General features: G+C 40.7%; 1 protein-coding gene across 4 annotated transcripts; it reads left to right on the plus strand.

The window, feature by feature from the left end:
* Positions 1 to 1513: 1513 nt before the first annotated feature.
* Positions 1514 to 20989, plus strand: zcchc2 (zinc finger, CCHC domain containing 2). 4 transcript variants are annotated; one of them, XM_063912401.1, is made up of 14 exons: positions 1514 to 2504; positions 4566 to 4686; positions 5141 to 5211; positions 7041 to 7112; positions 7338 to 7441; positions 8298 to 8401; positions 9268 to 9330; positions 12212 to 12272; positions 12567 to 12678; positions 14250 to 14311; positions 14545 to 14618; positions 15189 to 15305; positions 16441 to 18171; positions 19343 to 20989. In XM_063912401.1, the coding sequence occupies exons 1-14, from the start codon at positions 1701 to 1703 to the stop codon at positions 19402 to 19404; spliced, it is 3558 nt and encodes a 1185-aa protein (XP_063768471.1). In that variant the 5' UTR covers positions 1514 to 1700; the 3' UTR covers positions 19405 to 20989. The 4 variants fall into 4 exon arrangements, with proteins under 4 accessions (XP_063768471.1, XP_063768473.1, XP_063768472.1 ...); XM_063912403.1 differs by having other exon boundaries at positions 14545 to 14612; XM_063912402.1 differs by having other exon boundaries at positions 7341 to 7441.

A 20989-nucleotide genomic window follows, 5' to 3' on the forward strand; every position in this document is an offset into this window, starting at 1 on the left:
GCTGTAATAAGAGAGGAGTGTTTTCAGGAATTCAGCTGAAATGAATAAAAGAAAGCTCTGGATTATAAAAATATTAGTTGACTAGAATAGACTTCACTACTTTTTTAAGAGGAGTGTGTACGAGGCTGCCTCTTTCGGCAATTACTAAAGGGAGTGTTGTAATCAATCAGCAAAGACCACTTGTTTTTTCCGGCTTATACTGGTTTGAAATGGAGAACAGTTTATTTATTTTCCACTGGGACAGTTCAAGTGGGTTTCTATCTGGACCATGTGCCTTTTCTTATCTCTTTATATCTGACCGAGTAGTTTTTTGTTGAGCTTCAGGAATTGTTGTTCTTTGCCCAATCAGATCCAGACTATACAAGCCATTTTCAACAACCTACAAATCTACACAGAGGACATGAAGCTGTACAGTACCAAGCAGCCACATTGACCCATTCTGCTGTCCTTTTATTTGTAAGTGTTACGTTTTCCTCTGGGGGGCGGTGTTGGCTAAATGAAACTCGGTAAATCGATATGTTTGACAGTCTTTTTTTTACTCTTTACATTATAAATATAAAGAGTATATACTCTGCTTGAATTGGACTACACTAAAGTCAGTATCAAATATCAAGTCAGGCATTACTTTTTCGTACATCTGGTTAAAGACATTTAAAAAAGTGTTTGTTTTTTAATCAAGTTCCCACAGTGGACAAATCTGGTAGGAAATAATAAGAATAACAATAATAAAAATAAAAGAAGGGATACAATATTAATACCCAGGTGTACATTTATTGTCAATTCTAACCTCATGTTCCTTGTAAAGCTCATTATAGTGTTCTATAGGCCTACTCAACCCATTTTCCCCATCTTTCAACAAAGATGTGAATTTGGTTTTTAATTATCATAGTTGTTCTCACCATTCTATAGATTTCATTTACTAGGTTCTTCCATTGTTAGTTGATTACGTTATTACCTTTTAGCCAATTCCTTGTAATTTGTTTAATGATCGCTATTCTTATCACAAGAAATAGGAATTTTGCCTCTTGTGTTTTGCCCGTAATAGGGTTGATCTGTTCTTGTTTAGAGAAATGCCAAAGATATTTGACATTTTTCTTATAACTGTTTCCCAGAGGCCACAGAAAACGTTACAAGATCAAAAATATATGAGCATGGTTCTGCTCACTGCATTCTCTCCAAGTCCAAGTGAGGTTTTGTTTGTAATCACTTTGAATTAAAATCATCCATGTGTGTTCTTTCCAGTAGTTTGAGTTGGATGTGTTATGAATGTTTTTGCACATTTATTCCCAATCTGCTACTGGTATATTGCAGGATAGTTCATTTCCCCATTTATTTTTTACACTTTATGATTATTTTGATGGTTAAATTGTAATAGTTTAACCATCTTAGTTGAATAGTTGAATATAACAGTGACTAGTTTATATTCAAGCCTTCAGTTAGAACTAGTCCACTAACAGCCTTGAGGTGGCAGCAGTATGCTAATGGTACATAGCAGTACTACCGGAAATGAGGAGTAGAAGAAGAATGTAACGTTGGGAAAAAAGCTACAGTACTATCGCCGCGTCAGATGATTAGCTAATAGTAAAAACACTGTTAAAAGACTGACGGTCCACCTCTCTTTTCAGCATTAAGTCGTAAGTCGGCCGTTATGTATATTGGTCCGTTATTTACATTTTGAAGCCTCTCTCGCTGCGCTGATAATGCTGAAAATGAAGCTACCGATGAAAACGGGCGAGGAAGGAGGCGACGAAACTGCCGAAGACGATTCATTGGATCTATCGGAGCACCAACATATTCCCAGGGCGGTACCTCCGTCTTCGGTGTCCGACCGTCTGGATGAGTCGCCCAGACCTAGTGTGTATCCATTCCAGCTGGACAAGGAGACTGTTTTTGAGTGGTTTGGCCTACATCTAAAACCTGCTAAGCGGATCGAGTTCATGTGCGGACTGCTACATATGTGCCAACCCCTGGAGCTCCGCTATTTGGGATCTTACTTAGAGGATCTTGCAAAGAAAGACTATCATGTTTTAAGAGACTTTGAGTTTCGGGCTAACAGTCCAGGCGACTTGGGAGTTTTAACAGACGTTATAGATCCAGTCGTTAGGTCCAAACTCCTAGTATGCCTGTCCCTCCTCGGGTCTGACAGCAGGGAATGCGCTGGAATACTCTTTCGGATACTGAGCCATGTAGATCCGGCCCTGTTATACAAAAAATATGACTACTCCCTTCCTCCTTTCACCGACCCTAACCATCACTCGTTCCATCCACCGTGTCAGGATGGGAATGTGTACGGGCGGTCAGAGGAGACCTGCGGATTCTCCACTAATGAAACAGCGGCAGGACTTCTGGAGCAGTTGGCGCTGCTTTTTGCCATGGCGTCTCTCCATCCAGCGTTCCACTTCCACCAACGGGAGATCGTCCGGGACCAGCTTGACAAAATAGAGCTCGCCATTGCCGAGGAGGAGAGACGTCAAAGTCAGCTCAGAATAAACTCCCAGATAACGGTAATTGGAAAGAAAAAACAAAACACTAGCATCGTTCAATGCTAAGCTAGGTGAAAAAAGTACTCAACTACACTTTCTGTTCTTAAGGAAGATATCTATAGCATGCCTGTCTAAAAGTACACGTGTTAATTGATGAATGCACTCAGTGTGATGTTACATATTCTCAAGTGTACCATGTACTTATTTTTCCGACCATGGTCTGTCGTCCATGGCAGGACAGCTCACTCGTGCTAAACAGAGTTAGCTATCAAGCTAATGTTGGTCAGTTAATCTGCCAGCATATTGTAAGGCAGGTGGTTTCAACTGTTAAGACTTTAGAGCCATTTTCACTCATTTTGACTCCCATGTTCTAAGTTGCATCTTTAGTTCTGTGGATCTATATTGGCTACCGTCCTATGTCTACATGCTTTGTGCAGAGAAAGACATTAACAAGGTTAATGGTTGCCAAGCGGTGCCCCCATTAATGCTACGTCCATTAAATGCTAAGCCCTGTTCTCAGGTATTGTATCCATCCATCAACCAGCCTGCAGCTCTAGAAGGCGGATACTGTAACTGCTGCAGTAGGAGTTTGATAAAGTAATGATTCACTTGTGGCTGGTTAACCACGTGCGCTATGACACTGGATGTTTTCATTCCAAATGGTCAAGCAAAGTGGGTTTGGTGGAAAATATGACATGCATTTCAGGGGGCCTGCCTCGTAAAAAACAACTTATTTGTGGAACAGGTCCCTTGAGTGGGTTTAGTTAATAGCATTTATTGTCATTTACTGAAGCCAGAAACATATATATATATATATTACAAAAATGAAAAACTGAAATAAGCTATTTTAAATTGAAGTTATGTTTGAGCTTCAAACTAAGAGTTTGATGCTAATCTCTTGAAATGGTTTCTAATGGCATCCCGAAAACTGTTACTGTTTAGCCATGGTATTCCTCCCTTAAGCACTTATCCTATTTTTGTCTCCACTTGCCAATCTCTTCTTTCCTCTATCAGTATTGAACCATTGTCCATGGAGTTACCATGCTCTTATTCCATCTAGTTCCCAACTAATTAACTGCTTTATTCACAGATAACACCTGTTCCTCCCTCAGGTTGGGGTTATTACTCAGTGTATAGACTCATAATAGTTTTGGCCTTAAGTCTTTTAAAACACAGATATAAATATCGTCACATCACTGTATGTTTCAAAGGTATTGATGGAATTTTGACAGAGAACCCAGGGTTAGTCCCAGAAAAGGATCTAACAAAAGTTGTTTTGGCATTTGTGAAATGTATGTGCACGTCAACACGGAAAAATCACTTACCTAATCTGAAGTCATGTTAGGAATGCAAAGCTGTTCTGCAGCATACTCAAGTGTCAGAGCTTCCAACCAGCACAAGTTAAACTCTCCTCCCCTTAAGAGTCAACCTGAAATATAACTTTAACTTGTATGAGTGTCTGTTCGCCTTATTGTGATATAGTTCTTCATAAGTCAGTTTACATTAGGGATGCTTTAACTAATTGGGAAATTATTGATATTCAGTATCTATTACAGTTAGTCATAATCCAAACAGAAAACATGATTGAAAAGTTGAATGTAGCTCTTAATGAAAATAAATAAATGCCAGCTCTCATGCTACACTTTCCCACTATTTTTTTTAATGCTGACCTATCACAGTGACTTCGACGTGCATGTAGCTGGTACAATACTTCGGGTCTGTCGCTGTTCTAAATGAATCCATGAAGTCATGGTGAGTCAGAGCTAGGCCTGGTGAAGATGAGCTGCCCTTAATAAAATCACACATGCCATTTTTAGTGCTGTACTATTTTTACAAGATAGAGGGAGGGAAAACAATGAATGAGAGGATGGTTAGAAAAAAAAGTTTGGGGCTTTTTTGATATTTCCTTTCCATTTATAACTCTGGAAAACAAATACTTGGTTCATCTTGGTGGTGCTTTTTTTAATGAAATGTATATGAAACCTTAGAGCTGCATTATAACCAGTCATGTTCTAACTGAAGGTTAAAATGGTAACAAACCAGTAAGAGCCAGAAACGAACTTGGTGTATTTTTGTCTCCAGAAGCTGACGAGTCAGAAGGTGGATTACCTGCCTTCCCCAGCACTGGGTTTGGGGGATTGTACTGCTGCCCATCCTCCCTGCCAGAGCCGTCGCTCCAGCCGCTGGGCAACACAAAGAGAAGGTGATAATAATCATTAATTTGCTGCAAGGTACAACAGTGAACGAGGCAGCATTTTCACAGATTTTCACTCACATTGTGATGGAAACACATACCTTCGAAACTCACAGGTTACTTAAATCAAGCAGCAACTTTTTTTTTACTTAAACTTGAATTTTTCGACACATTAAATGTAGTTTTTTCTGTATTTGTTTTTCTATTATGTAAAGAATGCAGCCCCTTCTCTTTTTCTGTATTTTTTAAAAATCGCTTTGCACGAGGTATATTGTCTGGCTGCATACAAAGTACTGATGGATGTTCTGTAAGTGCTTTAGTAAATGATATCTATATAGGTCTATTGTGTTTGTAAAGTCGATATTTCTGAAGGCCTAATAGCTACATTACTCCAACTTATTACTCTCCTAGTGAACTTATCGGAGTGAGTCATAATGGTTTATTCCTGCTCTCTGTTTTGCAGCGGTGCATATCGAGGGAATTGTGCTCAGGGGCATCACTCGGACCAGAGTAGACAAGGAATACAACTTTGAAGTAGGTATCAACACTGCATGCACACACTGCTCTGCTCTTTTTTTTTTTGTTGTGTGATACTGTATTTATCCATGTTATCTTAAATTTGTAACAAGTCTGACACTCATGATTGTAGTTATGTCACCTGCTGGACACCACAGACGCATACACACTTACGTAACACCTTCCTGCATGTGTGCTCTCAGCTCATGACGCACACATGTTTTGTTTTTTTTGGTCAAACAAATAAGTTCTTACACTTCAGAACTATACACATAAAGGCCATTCTTTATAACAAATGTATGCACAGACAGATAGAAAGCTCCATGTTTGCTCCTCCTATACTATAGATTTGTAGCAATTATAAGCATGGTAATAGGTAATCTGTTAGACAACAACTTGTGCCAGTGCTGAATCACAAGCAGATCTGCATAAAAATCATGGATTATCCCCATTTATTACACAATCAATTCATATCCTTGTTATGGTTTACGAAAGGTGTTCTGGTACTCTTGTTCTCTGGCATCCTTTGGTGCCCATTGCCAGGAATTTAGGCAATTTTGGGCACATTATTTGTTATTTTTATTGCTATTGCCCCTTGCATCAAACTAATCCCGAACTCCAAATCCCTAGTGAGGCAGCTCATCACTGCTAATGAGCCCTTCCATTCAAGAATTAATGCCATCCAAATACAGATTCACATTAACTCATGGGAGTATTTATTGCTCAATTAAAGGAAAAAGAAATCACTATGACAGATGGAGAGACTATCTTGTTGGCTTGACTGAGCTGCGGCAGTCAAGCCAACTGCACTCGCAACAGAGAGCGTTCTCACTCCATCTGTTTGTGCTGCCACGGAGACACCATGATACACATAGTAACACATGTATTTATAATGCACCAGGGACCTTACAAACCATGTGTCTTTTCATTAGTGTCGTTTAGATGATCTATAGATAATAATACTGTTCCGTGGTGCTATAAGGATCTTCATGTCTGAAGTGTTTTTTATCAATTCTAATTACTAACTTAATTCAAGTCGAACAGGCCAATCTGACACCAACCATTTCCTGTTCCTGATCATTGAACCTCTATATAATAGAGACTGTAAACGCTACACCTTTTGCCTCATGTCCAATTGTTATCTATACTTTCAATGTTGGGTTTAATTTTTTTTAAAACCAAGAATTTAAATACTTGGCCCAAAATAAATAGGCAAAACCATTCCAGTTTCAATAGCAGATGGTATGCCTGCTAAAGTATTAGCATGCATTCGTTATAAACACAGCCTGCCTCATCTCACTCAGTTATCTTTATGAATTATTCTAGCGTTAAGGGATGAAAACTAATGCTTTCCTGCAGTTGTTGCATATACGATGCTGTGTAAAAGCATGCTTTTTGTAGAAAACCAGGAATGGAAAGTCCTAAATAAATGAGAATATGTCTGGGAAAGTACAGGTGTATGTCTCAATCATCGCATAACTACAGTAAAGCACATGTGGCTCTGGAGTTGGTGTAACTATTGCTCTATCTACATGATTATAGAGGGAGATTAGGACACATGTTTGTGTAGTTGGTGGGTAGTAGCACTTTTTTTGTTTTGTTAGTGTTTTAAAATCAGAGTGATTTTAGTGTGTGAGTTGTATGTCTGTTGTCTTACATATCTGTTTTTGCTACAGATGATCCTTAAACTAGATCCCTTAAACCAATATGGTGTAACGCTGTCTGTTTGGGTGTATGTATTTAGTTTTTACTGTACTGTGAAGTGCCAGAGTGCATGGCCTTATTTCCTTGTTGGTGTTGTGAGGTTTCTCATTGCAGTGTTGTGGTTGTCCTCTGATGTGTTTCAGGTCAAGTGGTCTGACTCTTCTTCTAGTAGTGTGACCAAAACCCATCTGGAACTGGAGAATTTCCTTCTCAAGGTATCCATTTTAGTTTTTGTCATTTTTCACAAATTCAGTACAGTTATACATTTTTCTCAGTTTTAATGATGTCACATTTAATTTAATGTTACTCTTTAAAATGACACACTAGACACATTTCATATATGATGATGTCGTTTTCTTTCCATCCTGCTACTTTGCCTTCAGTTTAACTTGTAGCCCAATGCACACACTCCTTGTTTATCCTGCATTGTTTCCTCCCAGCAGCTCCCTAAGGATCAGAGTACTGAGTCTTTTGAGAAAAGCATCCTGAGACTTCTGAGCCAGGGGGAGCGGAACGAGAGCAGAGAAGTAGAGAACAACCTCAGGTACTCGACATCAAAACCAGATAGAAACCTAATTTGTCAAATAAGGGGGATTACTAGAATGGTACCACAAACAACGTCTGACTAATGAGTAATAGATATACTTTTTCTGTTTTTTTTTAGGTGCCTTTAGTGATTTTTTGGGACAGTGCATAAAAGATGTATCTGTGTTTGTCCATTGCTTTTCTTTAGTGAGGTCCACAATATCTTTGAACAACAGCATTTGCAAGTCCAAAGAATACAGACACACAGAGACACACACACACTGAACTAGTTGTGTCCATCAGTTTCATTTTCCCTGAAGTGGAAAGTGAAACTTATCAACTGTAACTCTAGCTTTTTCATCAGTAGCCCTGCCCTCAAACCTTCTGCAGTGTTATCATCTTTGTTGTTTGTTCCTTTCTCCCGATATCCTGTCACGTTGTATGGGTTTAGGCTTAACCTTTTCTATCGTGAAGCTTTATGCTTTATTAATTTTCTCCCATATGCTGACAGTACAAGAGACTTCTACAAGTTTATTTTCCTAAGCACTTATTTGTAAATTCAGGACAAGTATTGTGTATATATAGTAGTATTGGTCATCTTTTCACATTTTTTTTTATAGTAAATGTTTTTGTTTTATACTCAAAAGTACCTTAATTCTCAGATATTGACATTTCTTTCAGACCCTACTAATTTTTGTAACAAGGAGATATACATTTTATGAAAAAACTCCTTTTTTATGCTATGGGTTTAGGGTATGAGTTTACCTTTACTCAGATGCTTGTAAGTATTTCGCTGCATCACGTTTAATGTCTCCTGAATAAACCGTAACGATCAGTGTCTCTGTCTCTGCCTCCTCCCCTGCGTCTGCCTTCAGGGAAAAGTTCCTGTCTGCGCCTCCAGTCTTCAGACAGACCAGGAAGGTGTGCAGCTTCTTCAACTGTGACTCCAGTTACTCTACAAAACCTACCTGCTGCAGATGTGAGTACGGGACTAATGCCTTCTTTTTAGTGCATTACACAGCTCCAGCTCAGGTCCAGGTTATTTAATAGTACCCGTAGGTAGATTTAGTTTGCAGATAAAAAGACAAGGGATCCTTTCTGACACATATTCATAAAACAACACAGACAACACTCAAAGCTGTTTTTATACTGCTTGTTCTACACTTTGGGACAACTAACATCCGGTCTGAAGGAAGAAGCTTAAATTCCGAGTGCACAGGGAGGGTGTCACGACTCAACTCCATTTTGGTCCTTGGCACGTTTTGAGATTTGTATGTATTGTATTGTATTATATCTGTATGTGGAACTGTTTTTTCACTACAGATAGTACATTGGTAATATATTTCGGATTCTTAGCTGATAGCGATGTGCGTGAAACTGCTATAACATCATCTGCAATGCGACACTGCCCGAGGACCGCAGACTCCGTGAAATAGGCCTAAGGAAATAAGCTCTCCTTTATAACATTGTGCTTTTTACAGCAGATTTAAGCAGTTGTGAGTCTTCCGTAGATGTCCCACTGACCTGACCTCCTCACAAGGATACCATGTTAACTCATATGATCCTTAATTTTATTAGCATTATTTTCAGTTGATTAAATAAAAACTCTGCCTCTTGTTACAGTCAGATATATGGAACAAAGGCAGAGTGTTGGGGTCTCTGTGTTTATTGTGCAATATTATTAAATCCTCTTGCGTCAGTATCTAAATAGTTCTGGACGTATGCCCAGGATCTGTTTCCTCTGTTACTGTGGGAGAACTTGTTACTGAGTTCAACTGAAGTAGAGTCATTTTTCTAATGCTGTTATTTTTATATATATTAAACAATGTATCTTTGTATTCCTAGGTAACTGCCAGTTGGCTAAGGCCTACCAAGGAGACTGTTCTGATGCCTCCAGTCAGGAGGAAGGTGGGAGCAACTTTTTATTCATTTGCTTATTTAAACATTTCAGTCATTTCTCAGTGATGTTTTCGGACAAATGTTTATTCTCTGCGGAGAGTTGAAGCGGCATGCAGAGAGCAGCAGAGAGGACAAAAGAAATGCACAGGAGCATGTATAATCAGTGAACAGACTTACAAAGGAATGGCCCAATAACCGGGTCTGCAGTCGGAGCTGCAGCGACACAGTAAACATGAAAAACTAACTAGCGTTTATTTTTGGAGCTCATTTGGGAAGGCTGAGTCTGGTTCAAATCCTCATATTTCACGGCTATATTTGCCCGATCACGTGCTGGGGGTCAGCTCGAGCAGCAGTAACCACAGAGCTGACCTGCCTCACACTGCAATTATTATTGTTAGATAATCTTGTGTGTGTGTGTGTGTTAGATTTATGATATTCTTAAGTTAACCTTAGTGCAATTGTGTAATAGAAAAAACTAACTTGTTTATTTTAATTTGTGCATTTTTGAAGTGGGAAAGAGCAGAGTCAAAGCAACGGACCATGTACAGTACAAAGAAGGAAGGCAACATATAAAAATCTCTCAATAGCTTATGATGTAATGACCATCCAAGAACAAAGTTGGAGGCAACAGAGAAAGGCTTAAATTATGTGAAGTATGCTATGATAAGAAATCGTATCTTTCCTAGGAATTCAGGATTTACTCATTTTGTATTTGTGCAGTTTAGAGAGAGGTCTGTGCCATGTATAGCTTAGTTTAACACAAAGGATGATAGACGGTAAGCTGCTAACATTGCCCCATGAAAAGTAGTTAAATAGGCCTAACAAAACATTCATTTCTGTCTTTATATGATAACCTGTACTAGTGTTCTTTTATTTAGGTTAATTTAACAACGCTTTACATGTCAAAAGAAATGTGCTCTAGCAGCAGCTATATGACAGTAAATCGATGCCATGCTGATGGTTTCAAGAATAATAATAATAACAACAACAACAATGTACTACCAGAAGGACCTCTGTGACTTACTTTGAAAATATATCTCTTTTTCCTTAACCGTTCACATGCATTTTTATTTTTAAGTAAATGTTAAGTATCTACAGTGGGGAGAACAAGTATTTGATACACTGCCGATTTTGCAGGTTTTCCCACCTACAAAGCATGTAGAGGTCTGTAGTTTTTATCATAGGTACTCTTCAACTGTGAGAGACGGAATCTAAAACAAAAATCCAGAAAATCACATTGTATGATTTTTAAATAATTAATTTGCATTTTATTGCATGACATAAGTATTTGATCACCTACCAACCAGTAAGAATTCCAGCTCTCACAGACCTGTTAGTTTTTCTTTAAGAAGCCCTCCTGTTCTCCACTCATTACCTGTATTAACTGCACCTGTTTGAAGTTGTTACCTGTATAAAAGATACCTGTCCACACACTCAATCAAACAGACTCCAACCTCTCCACAATGGCCAAGACCAGAGAGCTGTGTAAGGACATCAGGGATAAAATTGTAGACCTGCACAAGGCTGGGATGGGCTACAGGACAAAAGGCAAGCAGCTTGGTGAGAAGGCAACAACTGTTGGCGCAATAATTAGAAAATGGAAGAAGTTCAAGATGACAGTCAATCTCCCTCGGTCTGGGGCTCCATGCAAGATCTCACCTCGTGGGGCATCAATGATCATGAGGAAGGTGAGGGATCAGCCCAGAACTACACGGCAGGACCTGGTCAATGACCTGAAGAGAGCTGGGACCACAGTCTCAAAGAAAACCATTAGTAACACACTACGCCGTCATGGATTACAATCCTGCAGCGCATGCAAGGTCCCCCTGCTCAAGCCAGCGCATGTCCTGGCCCGTCATGAAGTTTGCCAATGGCCATCTGGATGATCCAGAGGAGGAATGAGAGAAGGTCATGTGGTCTGATGAGACCAAAATAGAGCTTTTTGGTCTAAACTCCACTCGCCGTGTTTGGAGGAAGAACAACGATGAGTACAACCCCAAGAACACCATCCCATCCGTGAAGCATGGAGGTGGAAACGTCACTCTTTGGTGATGCTTCTCTGCAAAGGGGACAGTACGACTGCACCGTACTGAGGGGAGGATGGATGGGGCCATGTATCGCGAGATCTTGGCCAACATCCTCCTTCCCTCAGTAAGAGCATTGAAGATGGGTCGTGGCTGGGTCTTCCAGCATGACAACTCCCAAAACACACAGCCAGGGCAACTAAGGAGTGGCTCTGTAAAAAGCATCTCAAGGTCCTGGAGTGGCCTAGCCAGTCTCCAGACCTGAACCCAATAGAAAATCTTTGGAGGGAGCTGAAAGTCCGTATTGCCCAGTGACAGCCCCGAAACCTGATGGACCTGGAGAAGATCTGTGTGGAGGAGTGGGCCGAAATCCCTGCTGCAGTGTGTGCAAACCTGGTCAAGAACTATAGGAAATGTCTGCTCTCTGTAATTGCAAACAAAGGTTTCTGTACCAAATATTAAGTTCTGTGTTTCTGATGTATCAAATACTTATGTCATGCAGTAAAATGCTAATTAATTACTTAAAAATCATACAATGTGATTTTGTGGATTTTTGTTTTACATTCCGTCACGCAAAGTTGAAGAGTACTTATGATAAAAAATTACAGACCTTTACATGCTTTGTAAGTGGGAAAACCTGCAAAATCGGCAGTGTATCAAATACTTGTTCTCCCAACTGTATATACAGCGTTTAAACACAAGTCCAGTATTGTATGTCTTGACTTTTTAAAGGTTAGGTTCTCTTTTCACATGATTTCTTTCTCTATGTCCTCAAGCGTCAGTTAATATATTCAATGTCTTCAAATATGTCATTGTTAAATTAAAAAAAAGTGATTTACAATTGTGTCTTTTGATTTTTCCCTCAGATCTAGAATTGTATGCTCAGGGACACAAGAAAAAGCACGGGGCCAAAAGTCCATGTCCAGGGTAAGTACACTGTGGCCTGATCTGGGCCTCGCAAATACTTCCATTTTTTGGTGAAAGCACAATACCACTTTAGCAAATAATAATATAACTTATCTATATTCTCCAGTAGCTAAATATGCATAGGGGTTTTGTTATAGTAGCAACAGGACGCGTTAAGTCTAATTTGATAGCAAAAAATATTGATGGTAGGAGTTGGCTTAATAAGTTCATCATGTTTGGACTACCTTTTATTCCTGAAAGGTTTTCATGATCAGAAACACACAAAGGCTAACTCTAATATATGTGTCTCTCTAGCGGCCGGGGCCCTCAAGGGGATGGTTGGAGGGGGGGCCACGCTGCAGAGCTCAATGGTCCATCAGAGAGGAGGAAGAGCTGCACTCTGAGAAGCAGCCAGGACGCCGACCAGGTGAGGGGTTGAGGGCTAATCCTTGCGTTTACATATTTACTGTCCTTCAAAGTTATAATTTCCAGTATATTAACAACAATAAGCTCAAAGAAATTCAGAATACAAGGCATTACTTGAATCCAACTAATGTGTTTTAAATGAGGACTTGCTCCAAACTTGATGTTTATTTGTAGTTAGTCGGGTTAAAGGTGTTATTTTCCTCTCATGTAACAGCAGCATGGTTATTATGCAGTGTCGGTCTAATGATTAACTGCACTGGAAAGCAGCAGCACAGTTCAGTTATGGACATTTCCTTGAACACCAGTTAATCATTACAGGATGGAGTCGCACAAAGGCCTACAGGAGCCCAGCCATTCCTTCGTACGACTGGGAGAGCAGTGTGTGTAGGGGCGAGTGTGGGTGTTTGGGTCGATATGTCACACACTGCCACGTGAACTCACTGCTAATCTTACTGATTGAGGTCAAGGCAACAATTTTGCATGAGTGTAGGACAGGCAACCCCCACCCCCTCTCTCTAATACATTGCAATTGACTTTCCGTACTGCTGGCGCTGCTCAACATTTTTGTTGTTTCAAATCATCTTGAAGTCTTGTCTTCTTTCCATAACATGTCTAAAGGGACAGATCCCCTTATTTGGGTTTTTTGAAAATGCAGAAATGGTATTTATTGAATGAAGACTAAAGTATTCTGTCTCTTTTTAAAAGCAACACAAAATGAACAGTGTTAAAAATATTGCGTGCAACAAGAACACTTGTCTGTCTTTTTCCATACTGATAAACAATCAAACAGTGTCCTTTTTAAACCCTCCTTACATTCACTAGTCTTAATCAATATATTTATCAATATGATGTTCCTTACATGGAGTAGTAAATGTTAGGTTTCAATAATACAGTTTTATTGTAACAAGTTCAGTGTAATGTGAATAGTTTGACCTCGAAAGACAGTCTTCGTCCTCTTTCTATTTGTATGGAATATGGCCCACACCTAAAACCTGTGCTTTTCTTATATTGTACTTAAATATATATGAGAACATATATTACACAGTAGTATTCATGTGTTAATAATCCCACATTTCAAATAAATGTAGTCAATTAATAACTTAATTAAAATCTTAAAGGCAAGTAACCGTATTTACATAACAAGCTTGAAATATGCCCTTCCTATTTCCCCTTTATTATAACCAATCTGAAGCTTCTGTTTTAAGGAATGAGCTTTTTGTAACAAAATAAATAAAACCCTATGGAGAGCTGTGATGAAGCGGGGTTTTATTTCTCAAAGCATATTCAAGTATCAAGGAAATGTAATTTATTTGATTGATTTTGCTAACTTATAACTTAACTTATGAGCCAATACACCTCATCTCTAGTGAGTAGTGAGTTAATTGATACGGTCCCTTTAATGGCCTTATTTGTGGGTTCGGCTTTATCAGGATGATTGTACGTAGAAGACAAACTTCATAAAGACAATTAAGTTAAGAGTTACCTGCCTCCTGGTGGTTTTCTCTGTTGTAAAGTGTTGCAGTGTAAACTTGCCAAGCTGTTCTGACTCATTGTTGTGACTCACTGCAACAGGACAGCGAGAAGAGAAGCCACCCAGTGACGAAAGCAAAGACCAGAGGCCTGCCCGCAGACAGGTAGGTTTAAAACAGACATGGTGCCTTTGTAGGTATCAGCTGCTTTGAAAGAAATCTAAAAATGTAGCATAATCGCCATCAATGGATTTAAAAAAAATTTTATTTGCAGTCCCATCTACTCTGTATGGGAATGAGAGAGTGTGTAATGTCACTGCTGCTACGTTTGTACTTCTTTGTTGCTGTGTTTTTCTGTTGACATTGCTCCTTACCCTGTCCCATCTCTGTCTTTTTAGGGATAAGCTGAAGGGAAAAGGAGCTACCTTTGTAGCCAACGGTAGATTGGTAGCAGCTCAGAGGAAAGGTGTGTGTAAGTGCATGGCTGTGTAATCCCTGAAAGAAGTTCCATGTGAAAGCTGCATCTGTCAAAATAAATCATCTGCATTATGTTAAAAAATCTAAAACACTCTTCGGGAAATTGCGCCTCCAACAAGCAGGATTAGTTAACAAGATGGTAAAAATGAACAAAGATATATTGTATTGGTGGCATCCAATAACAATGCCATACTATTAACCCAAGTTGATTTGCATATAAAATGTAATACATTTACACAGACACAATAATACCTAAATACAACATCGTTTTAACATTATTTTTAACATATCCACAGAGTGTAAGGGACATTTCATTCTTATTGTACAAGAATCATGTCTGTTGGATATTTAAAGTAACTGGCTAATAAACATTGACACTAAACACACCCGTGCTTTAAATAGTGTCAGAACCAATTCCACAGGGCTCCATACTGTTTTAAACCATAGGGCTTGCACAACAGTACCTTCCCTCAAATGCACTACACATATACCGGTGCATTCATTAAGTGATGGCTCTGTAACCATGGGGACATTTCTTTAGGTTAACACACACATGTTGTTTCAGATGGAGGTTCTGGTCCAGATACATTCGGTGAAACATCATCAGAAAGTTACAGCTCTCCATCCAGCCCTCAACGCCGAGGACCAGAGAGCCTGGATAGTGAGGATGACAACATCAAAGGTAAAACACACACACACCAGTGTTGTAGTATTCGAGTCCGGGATTCGGACTCGAGTCCAACTCGTGAGCTACATTTAGAGACTCTTGACTTGACTTGGACTTAAGCACTAATGACTTGAACTCGGACTTGGGCTCGTGCATTCGGACTCGTGATGACTCGAAATGACTTGACTTTGTCATTAAAACCCTGAGGTCGACGAACGCGCCGGCGCGTTTTCGATATGTTTCTATTAATATTTATGCCATAATACGGCGTAGAAATGTAGCCGGAATCGGTAGACTCAATTCTTTCCGATGCATTCCCCCGCGAGATCCTACGTGATTCACAGCCGGAGCTAGGGGGGCAATAATAGATAGATAGAATCGGAGGATGAAACCCTCTTTATTGGTCACGCACGTGCACACAGCAGAGCACACACAGTGAAATTGGTCCTCTGCATTAACCCATCCTAGTACTAGGATGATATTGTGCAGTGCTAAGCTCTCTTATTCGCCCTTTCAATCCATATGAAAGCTCATAGCGCCCGCCATTAGGACACGCCTATGAGCTATTCTGTTTTTAATAACACAGGGTTTCCCACACATAGACTTTACTTGGGCCGCCCAGGTATATTAACGGTCGCCCAAGTGTATTTCATAACCCATTTATAGTTTTAGTTTTTTTTTTCTTCTTAATCATTCCGCGAGCACGACGCCATCCGCGATCGATTAACTAGTGGACAATGATCTCCTCGCTCTACGCCTCCTGTACCTGTTCGCTCTGCTATCGTGCCCCCTCCCCCTCCCCCGGACTCGATCAATAGGGACTCGACTCGGACTTGACTTGGATGAGTAGTGGACTCGACTTGGATGAGTAATGGACTCGACTCGGACTCGACTTGGATTTTTTTTTAATGGCTTGGACTCAACTCGGACTTGAACACTGGAGACTTGGACTTGGACTCGAGGCATAGTGACTTGACTACAACACTGACACACACACACACAAACACATACACACACACACACTTGAGAAATTGAAGATGTTGTTATGTAGCTTGTAGTATGCTACATACTACGATTTCCCACCAATATGATGTGTTAGCGGGCTTTATTGTCGCATGTTGGTCTAACATGAACCTGTTTCTCTTTTTAGATGCAGGCAGCCACTCTGATGACTCTAGCAAAGGGCCGGGCCCTGACATGTTCTTCACCCTCCAGACCGATCCCTCTGTGGGTGGGGAGCTCTCCTCTGTCCACCCTCTGTCTTCCAACAACCACCAGGCCCAGGCAGGGCCCCTCTGCCCAGAGACCAGCACAGAGATCCCCCCTTTCTCCTTCATGCGTTCCCTGCCCTATGTGATCCCTAATGGAGCTGCTGACTCTGCACAGCCACTGGCCCCTCTTCCTCCCAGCCAAAGCATCGTCCCTGATGTGATTCCCACGTCTGGGACTGTGATGATGCCCCTAGTGCCTCAAGCTGTTCTAGGCCCTGGGATTGTAGGAGACCCAGAGAAGAGGGACGTGCTCCCAACCTTTGGGATCACCCCTATTGGCCTCCACCCTTCAGGAGGTCCTGCTCTGCAACCTCTGGTCCAGAGGTTCAAAACAGCTATGCTTCCCAGCCATGGTGCCACGGATGGAGCTACAGGGAGTTGTTCTACTCCTGCTGCCCCACTTGCTTCACACCAGGCTCCTATAAGAGCCATTAGAGTCATGTCTCCTGGCCCAACATCCTTTGCCTCCCCTCTGCAGCAGCCTCTGCTCTGCCAAGACCCGGCCGGTGTCAGCCCCGGCCTGGCCTCCACTCTGACACATGTGGACACTTCACATGCCAAGCTCCCCGGCTTAACCTTACCTTCTGGCCTGCCTTCTCCCTACACCCTGCCCCCTGTCCCCACCTCTGTCATGCCTACCGCACCTGCAGCCCCTGGAATAGCTCCATCCTCTGGACACATACAAGCTGTTCCTCCAGCTGTGCCCACCCACACCCCTGGGCCCGCTCTGAGTCCCAGCCCAGCGCTCACTCTCAGCATGGCTCACAGCGACAGTACATCCTACAGCTACAACAGTGCTTCCTGTGGGAGTGCCTCTGTTACCCCTGGAAACCCCATTACTCTTCAGCACGCCCAGCAGCAACAGTTGCCCCCCCATCAACCATCCCCCCCTCAACAGCAGCAGCAACAACAACAGCAGCAGCAACAACAACAGCAGCACCAACAACAACAGCAGCACCAACAACAACAACAGCAACAACAACATCAGCAACAACAACATCAACATCAACATCAACAGCAGCAGCAGCATGCAATGGGCTGTGGGACCTGTGGCTGTCACAACAACTGCGGTAGCCGAGGCAGCCTCAGTAACAACAACAGTGTCACTATGCCCCCTGGTTGCCAAGCACCCCTATTCTTCCCCCACCAGATGGCGGCAGCACGACAGGTGTTCAGCGTCCCATCACCTGTCTTTCAGCTCACAAGCCTGTGCAGCAACAGTTACCTCACCCAGGCCCAGCCCCCCCACCAAGCAAACGGTGCCACCCCCCTGCCCCCCTTCTTCTCCACCGCTCCACCTCCTGCACACCCGTCCCCATACGGTCCCTTGCACACTCACTCCCACAGCCACGCAGACGTGCCATCACACATGCTGGGCACCGCCGCTGCTGCAAACTACAACCTCCAACAGCAGATGGCTCCAACAGCAGCTTTTTTCCAGCGTTTATACCAGCACATGTACCCAAATCCCCTGGGGATGCTGCCTGCTACAGCGCTGGGCGGAGGTGGAGTCAATAAGAAAAGCGGCAGTGTGTCCTGTTATAACTGTGGTGTGAGTGGCCACTACGCTCAGGACTGCAACCAGCCCTCCATAGACTCCACACAGCAAGGTAGTGCAGCTACACGGAACAGGGAGAAACAGAGAACCCCTTAGTTTACTACCCCAGAACCCCAGCACTACAACATGACTACATTAGGGCTCATGCTCAGAAAGTATATTTTGAGCTGATTTAATTTCAGTTCTGACGGGTTTACCCTATTGGCCAGAAGAGAAGCAGTGCCAATGAAACATTCAAATTGAGTGCAATAACAGCACTTAAATGCTTAAAATTACTTGTGTATTTATCTACAGGGAAACCTGTAATAAGTTATGGTAGGAAACAGAGTGTTGGTACCTGGAATCACTGCCAGAAAAGGATAGCATTGCAAAGAGCAGACACCCAACCACCCATTGTCCCCCTTAGCTTATTAGAGACAAGAAAAAAGTTGTACTTATAGTTGAAGTTATACAGTAGTGGGTTCCTTTTGAAAATGTTCAAGTAAATGCAGTGGACTGCACTTTTATGTTCATTTAAATCTTTTCTCATGAAACAAAGAAAATATAATGTATAAAAACTGTTCTGATAGTCATTTCACAGTTTTTTTTTTATGCCTTATTTTTGTTTGCCAAACGTTAATGGGCTAAATACTGAACTCTCAGGAACCCCAATGTAAAGGTTTTGAGTCCCATCAGCCACAAGTTGCAGCAATGCTTGAAACGTTGGAATAGTATTACAAAGGGTTGCTTCTTTGGGAAGCATAGCTCCTGTCACTACCAGTGTTAGTGCGAGGGACGGGTAGATGGGTCAGAATTGTACTTAAGTACAGTACTTGATTTGCATTTCTTTGCAATTTCATCATAAGATCATACAAAAAACATAGATTTGATGTGTTTTACATAAATTCAAGCAATGTTAATTCTGTTTCGAATTTGTTTAGTTTTTCCCTAAAAAAAACAAAATACTAATAAAAAAAATAGTAAAGATATCGAATCAATAAGCAGTATCAGTGACAGGCCATCCTTCACTAAATGCTGACAACATAAATAGCACACATGATATTCTTTGAAAAGACAGTTCAATCATAGTTTCAGTTGATTTAAATTAGGTGAATTTAGAAAATCATTATCTCTTTTTTTTCCTTTTTTTTTTAACTGTCCACTGATTTTATACCCTCTGTGTGTTTGGATGCATCTCTGTATGTGTGCATGTGTTTGCTTGTGTGTTTGTGGTGACATTGCAGGTGGCTTCCGGTTAAAGTATGCAGCCTCCCACATTTCAGAAGCACTTGACAATGCCGACTGAAGAGAAAGGATAATGAAGAGTTCCTCTGGTCTCTGGTGTCCACAGTGACGGCTGCTGTTCTTCTCCAAGCACTGTGTGAGCAGCACTGAAGCCTCTCGTACATTAGGATACAAAAAAAAACATTTAAAAAAGAAGGTGACCTGCAAGGGCTCAGCGGACAAAGCCTAAGTACTTGTGCCTGAGAGAACCTTGTTCCCATAGAGATGATCAGTTTCTCGTGCACAGTAACGGTCCCTTACCTTTTTAAGTTTTTTAAAATATTTTTTGCACTGATGGTTGGAAACAATTAACTTATTACTTAATTTCTAGGAAGATGTTTTTGTTTGTTTTTACATTCAAGTGGAGACTAGTCTCAACTGAAAAAAAGTTATTATACACTTATTTCTAAAAAAGTAACATTTAAGCTTTGTCCTCATTATTACTGTCCGTCTAGGATGTTCTTGTCCGGACAGAATTGTTCAGCATTGTTGAAAAATTAAATCAAAAAATAATTTTAGCAAAAAAGGATTTTATGTTTCTCATTTTCAACTTTGCTGTTTCTGAATGTACTTATTTTTCTGGACTGTCAGTGTATGGATCTCATGCATTTTTTGCCACTTGATATGTTGTGGTTAGAAGGAAATAGCTGCTTTTTAATGTTGTTTTTTTTCGTTAAACTTGTTTTACTCGGTGAAATGCACTATTGCTGCGCAGGAACACAACTGCACTAAATAGTCGGCAACACAACTAAGCAGATTTTAGAATCTATTTATTTTCACTTTCTGAATTTAAAGGAAATGACAAAAGAGTCTAAATACAATAGAGAAGACAATTATTCTACCCTGATCCAGTTGAGTAAAGACGTCTTTGCAAGACACTTAATATCTACCTGTACTTTTTTTTTTTTTGTAGTGTTGGGTCTCTAATGTTCTCTAGAGGATTTATATATAAGCTTACATTGTTTAAATGTAGGACAAATAAGTACATACATGTCATCTGTTTCTTTTATTCAGTCTTCAGAGTGTAATTCCGCAGACAGTGAGTGGAACCATTGTCAAACTGTTCATTTATAATGGGTAGATGGACAAAAAATGAAATTCTAGTTGTATAGACTAAAAAATGTATGCTTTTATATATAGAAATAACAAGCACCACTTTCCTGCCCTGTTGGTAACTGAATACAATTTGTTTGTATTTGTATGACAGATTGCTTCTTTAAGAGTTAATGGCACACAGCTAGTTCCATTCTAAGCCTATTTAAGAGCGGAATGTAATCGTTAACTAGCTAAAACTGAGGGGGCAATACCTGACTTTTTCTATATATCTTTTAATTAATTGTATTTTCTTCTTTTTACACAACTGTTGTCAACTAACCCAAGATGTCAGACAAACCTGGTGACATTTGACAACTGAAAACGGCAGTCAGCTAAGCCACCTTTACTGTAATGCTAATTTGAGTTGAAGCTCTTTAACCCTTTCAGGTCTTTGAAGGTTTTCAAAAAGTGTTTTGGGAAACATTTAAGAAAAATGAATTGAGGCAGGATGTAAGAATATGTCCAAGTGTGCACAGTAATAAACAATAAATTGAACATAGTTCTTGAAGTAA

The sequence above is a fragment of the Eleginops maclovinus genome, chromosome 21 (genome assembly GCF_036324505.1).
Source record: "Eleginops maclovinus isolate JMC-PN-2008 ecotype Puerto Natales chromosome 21, JC_Emac_rtc_rv5, whole genome shotgun sequence".
Taxonomy (NCBI): Eukaryota; Metazoa; Chordata; class Actinopteri; order Perciformes; family Eleginopidae; genus Eleginops; species Eleginops maclovinus.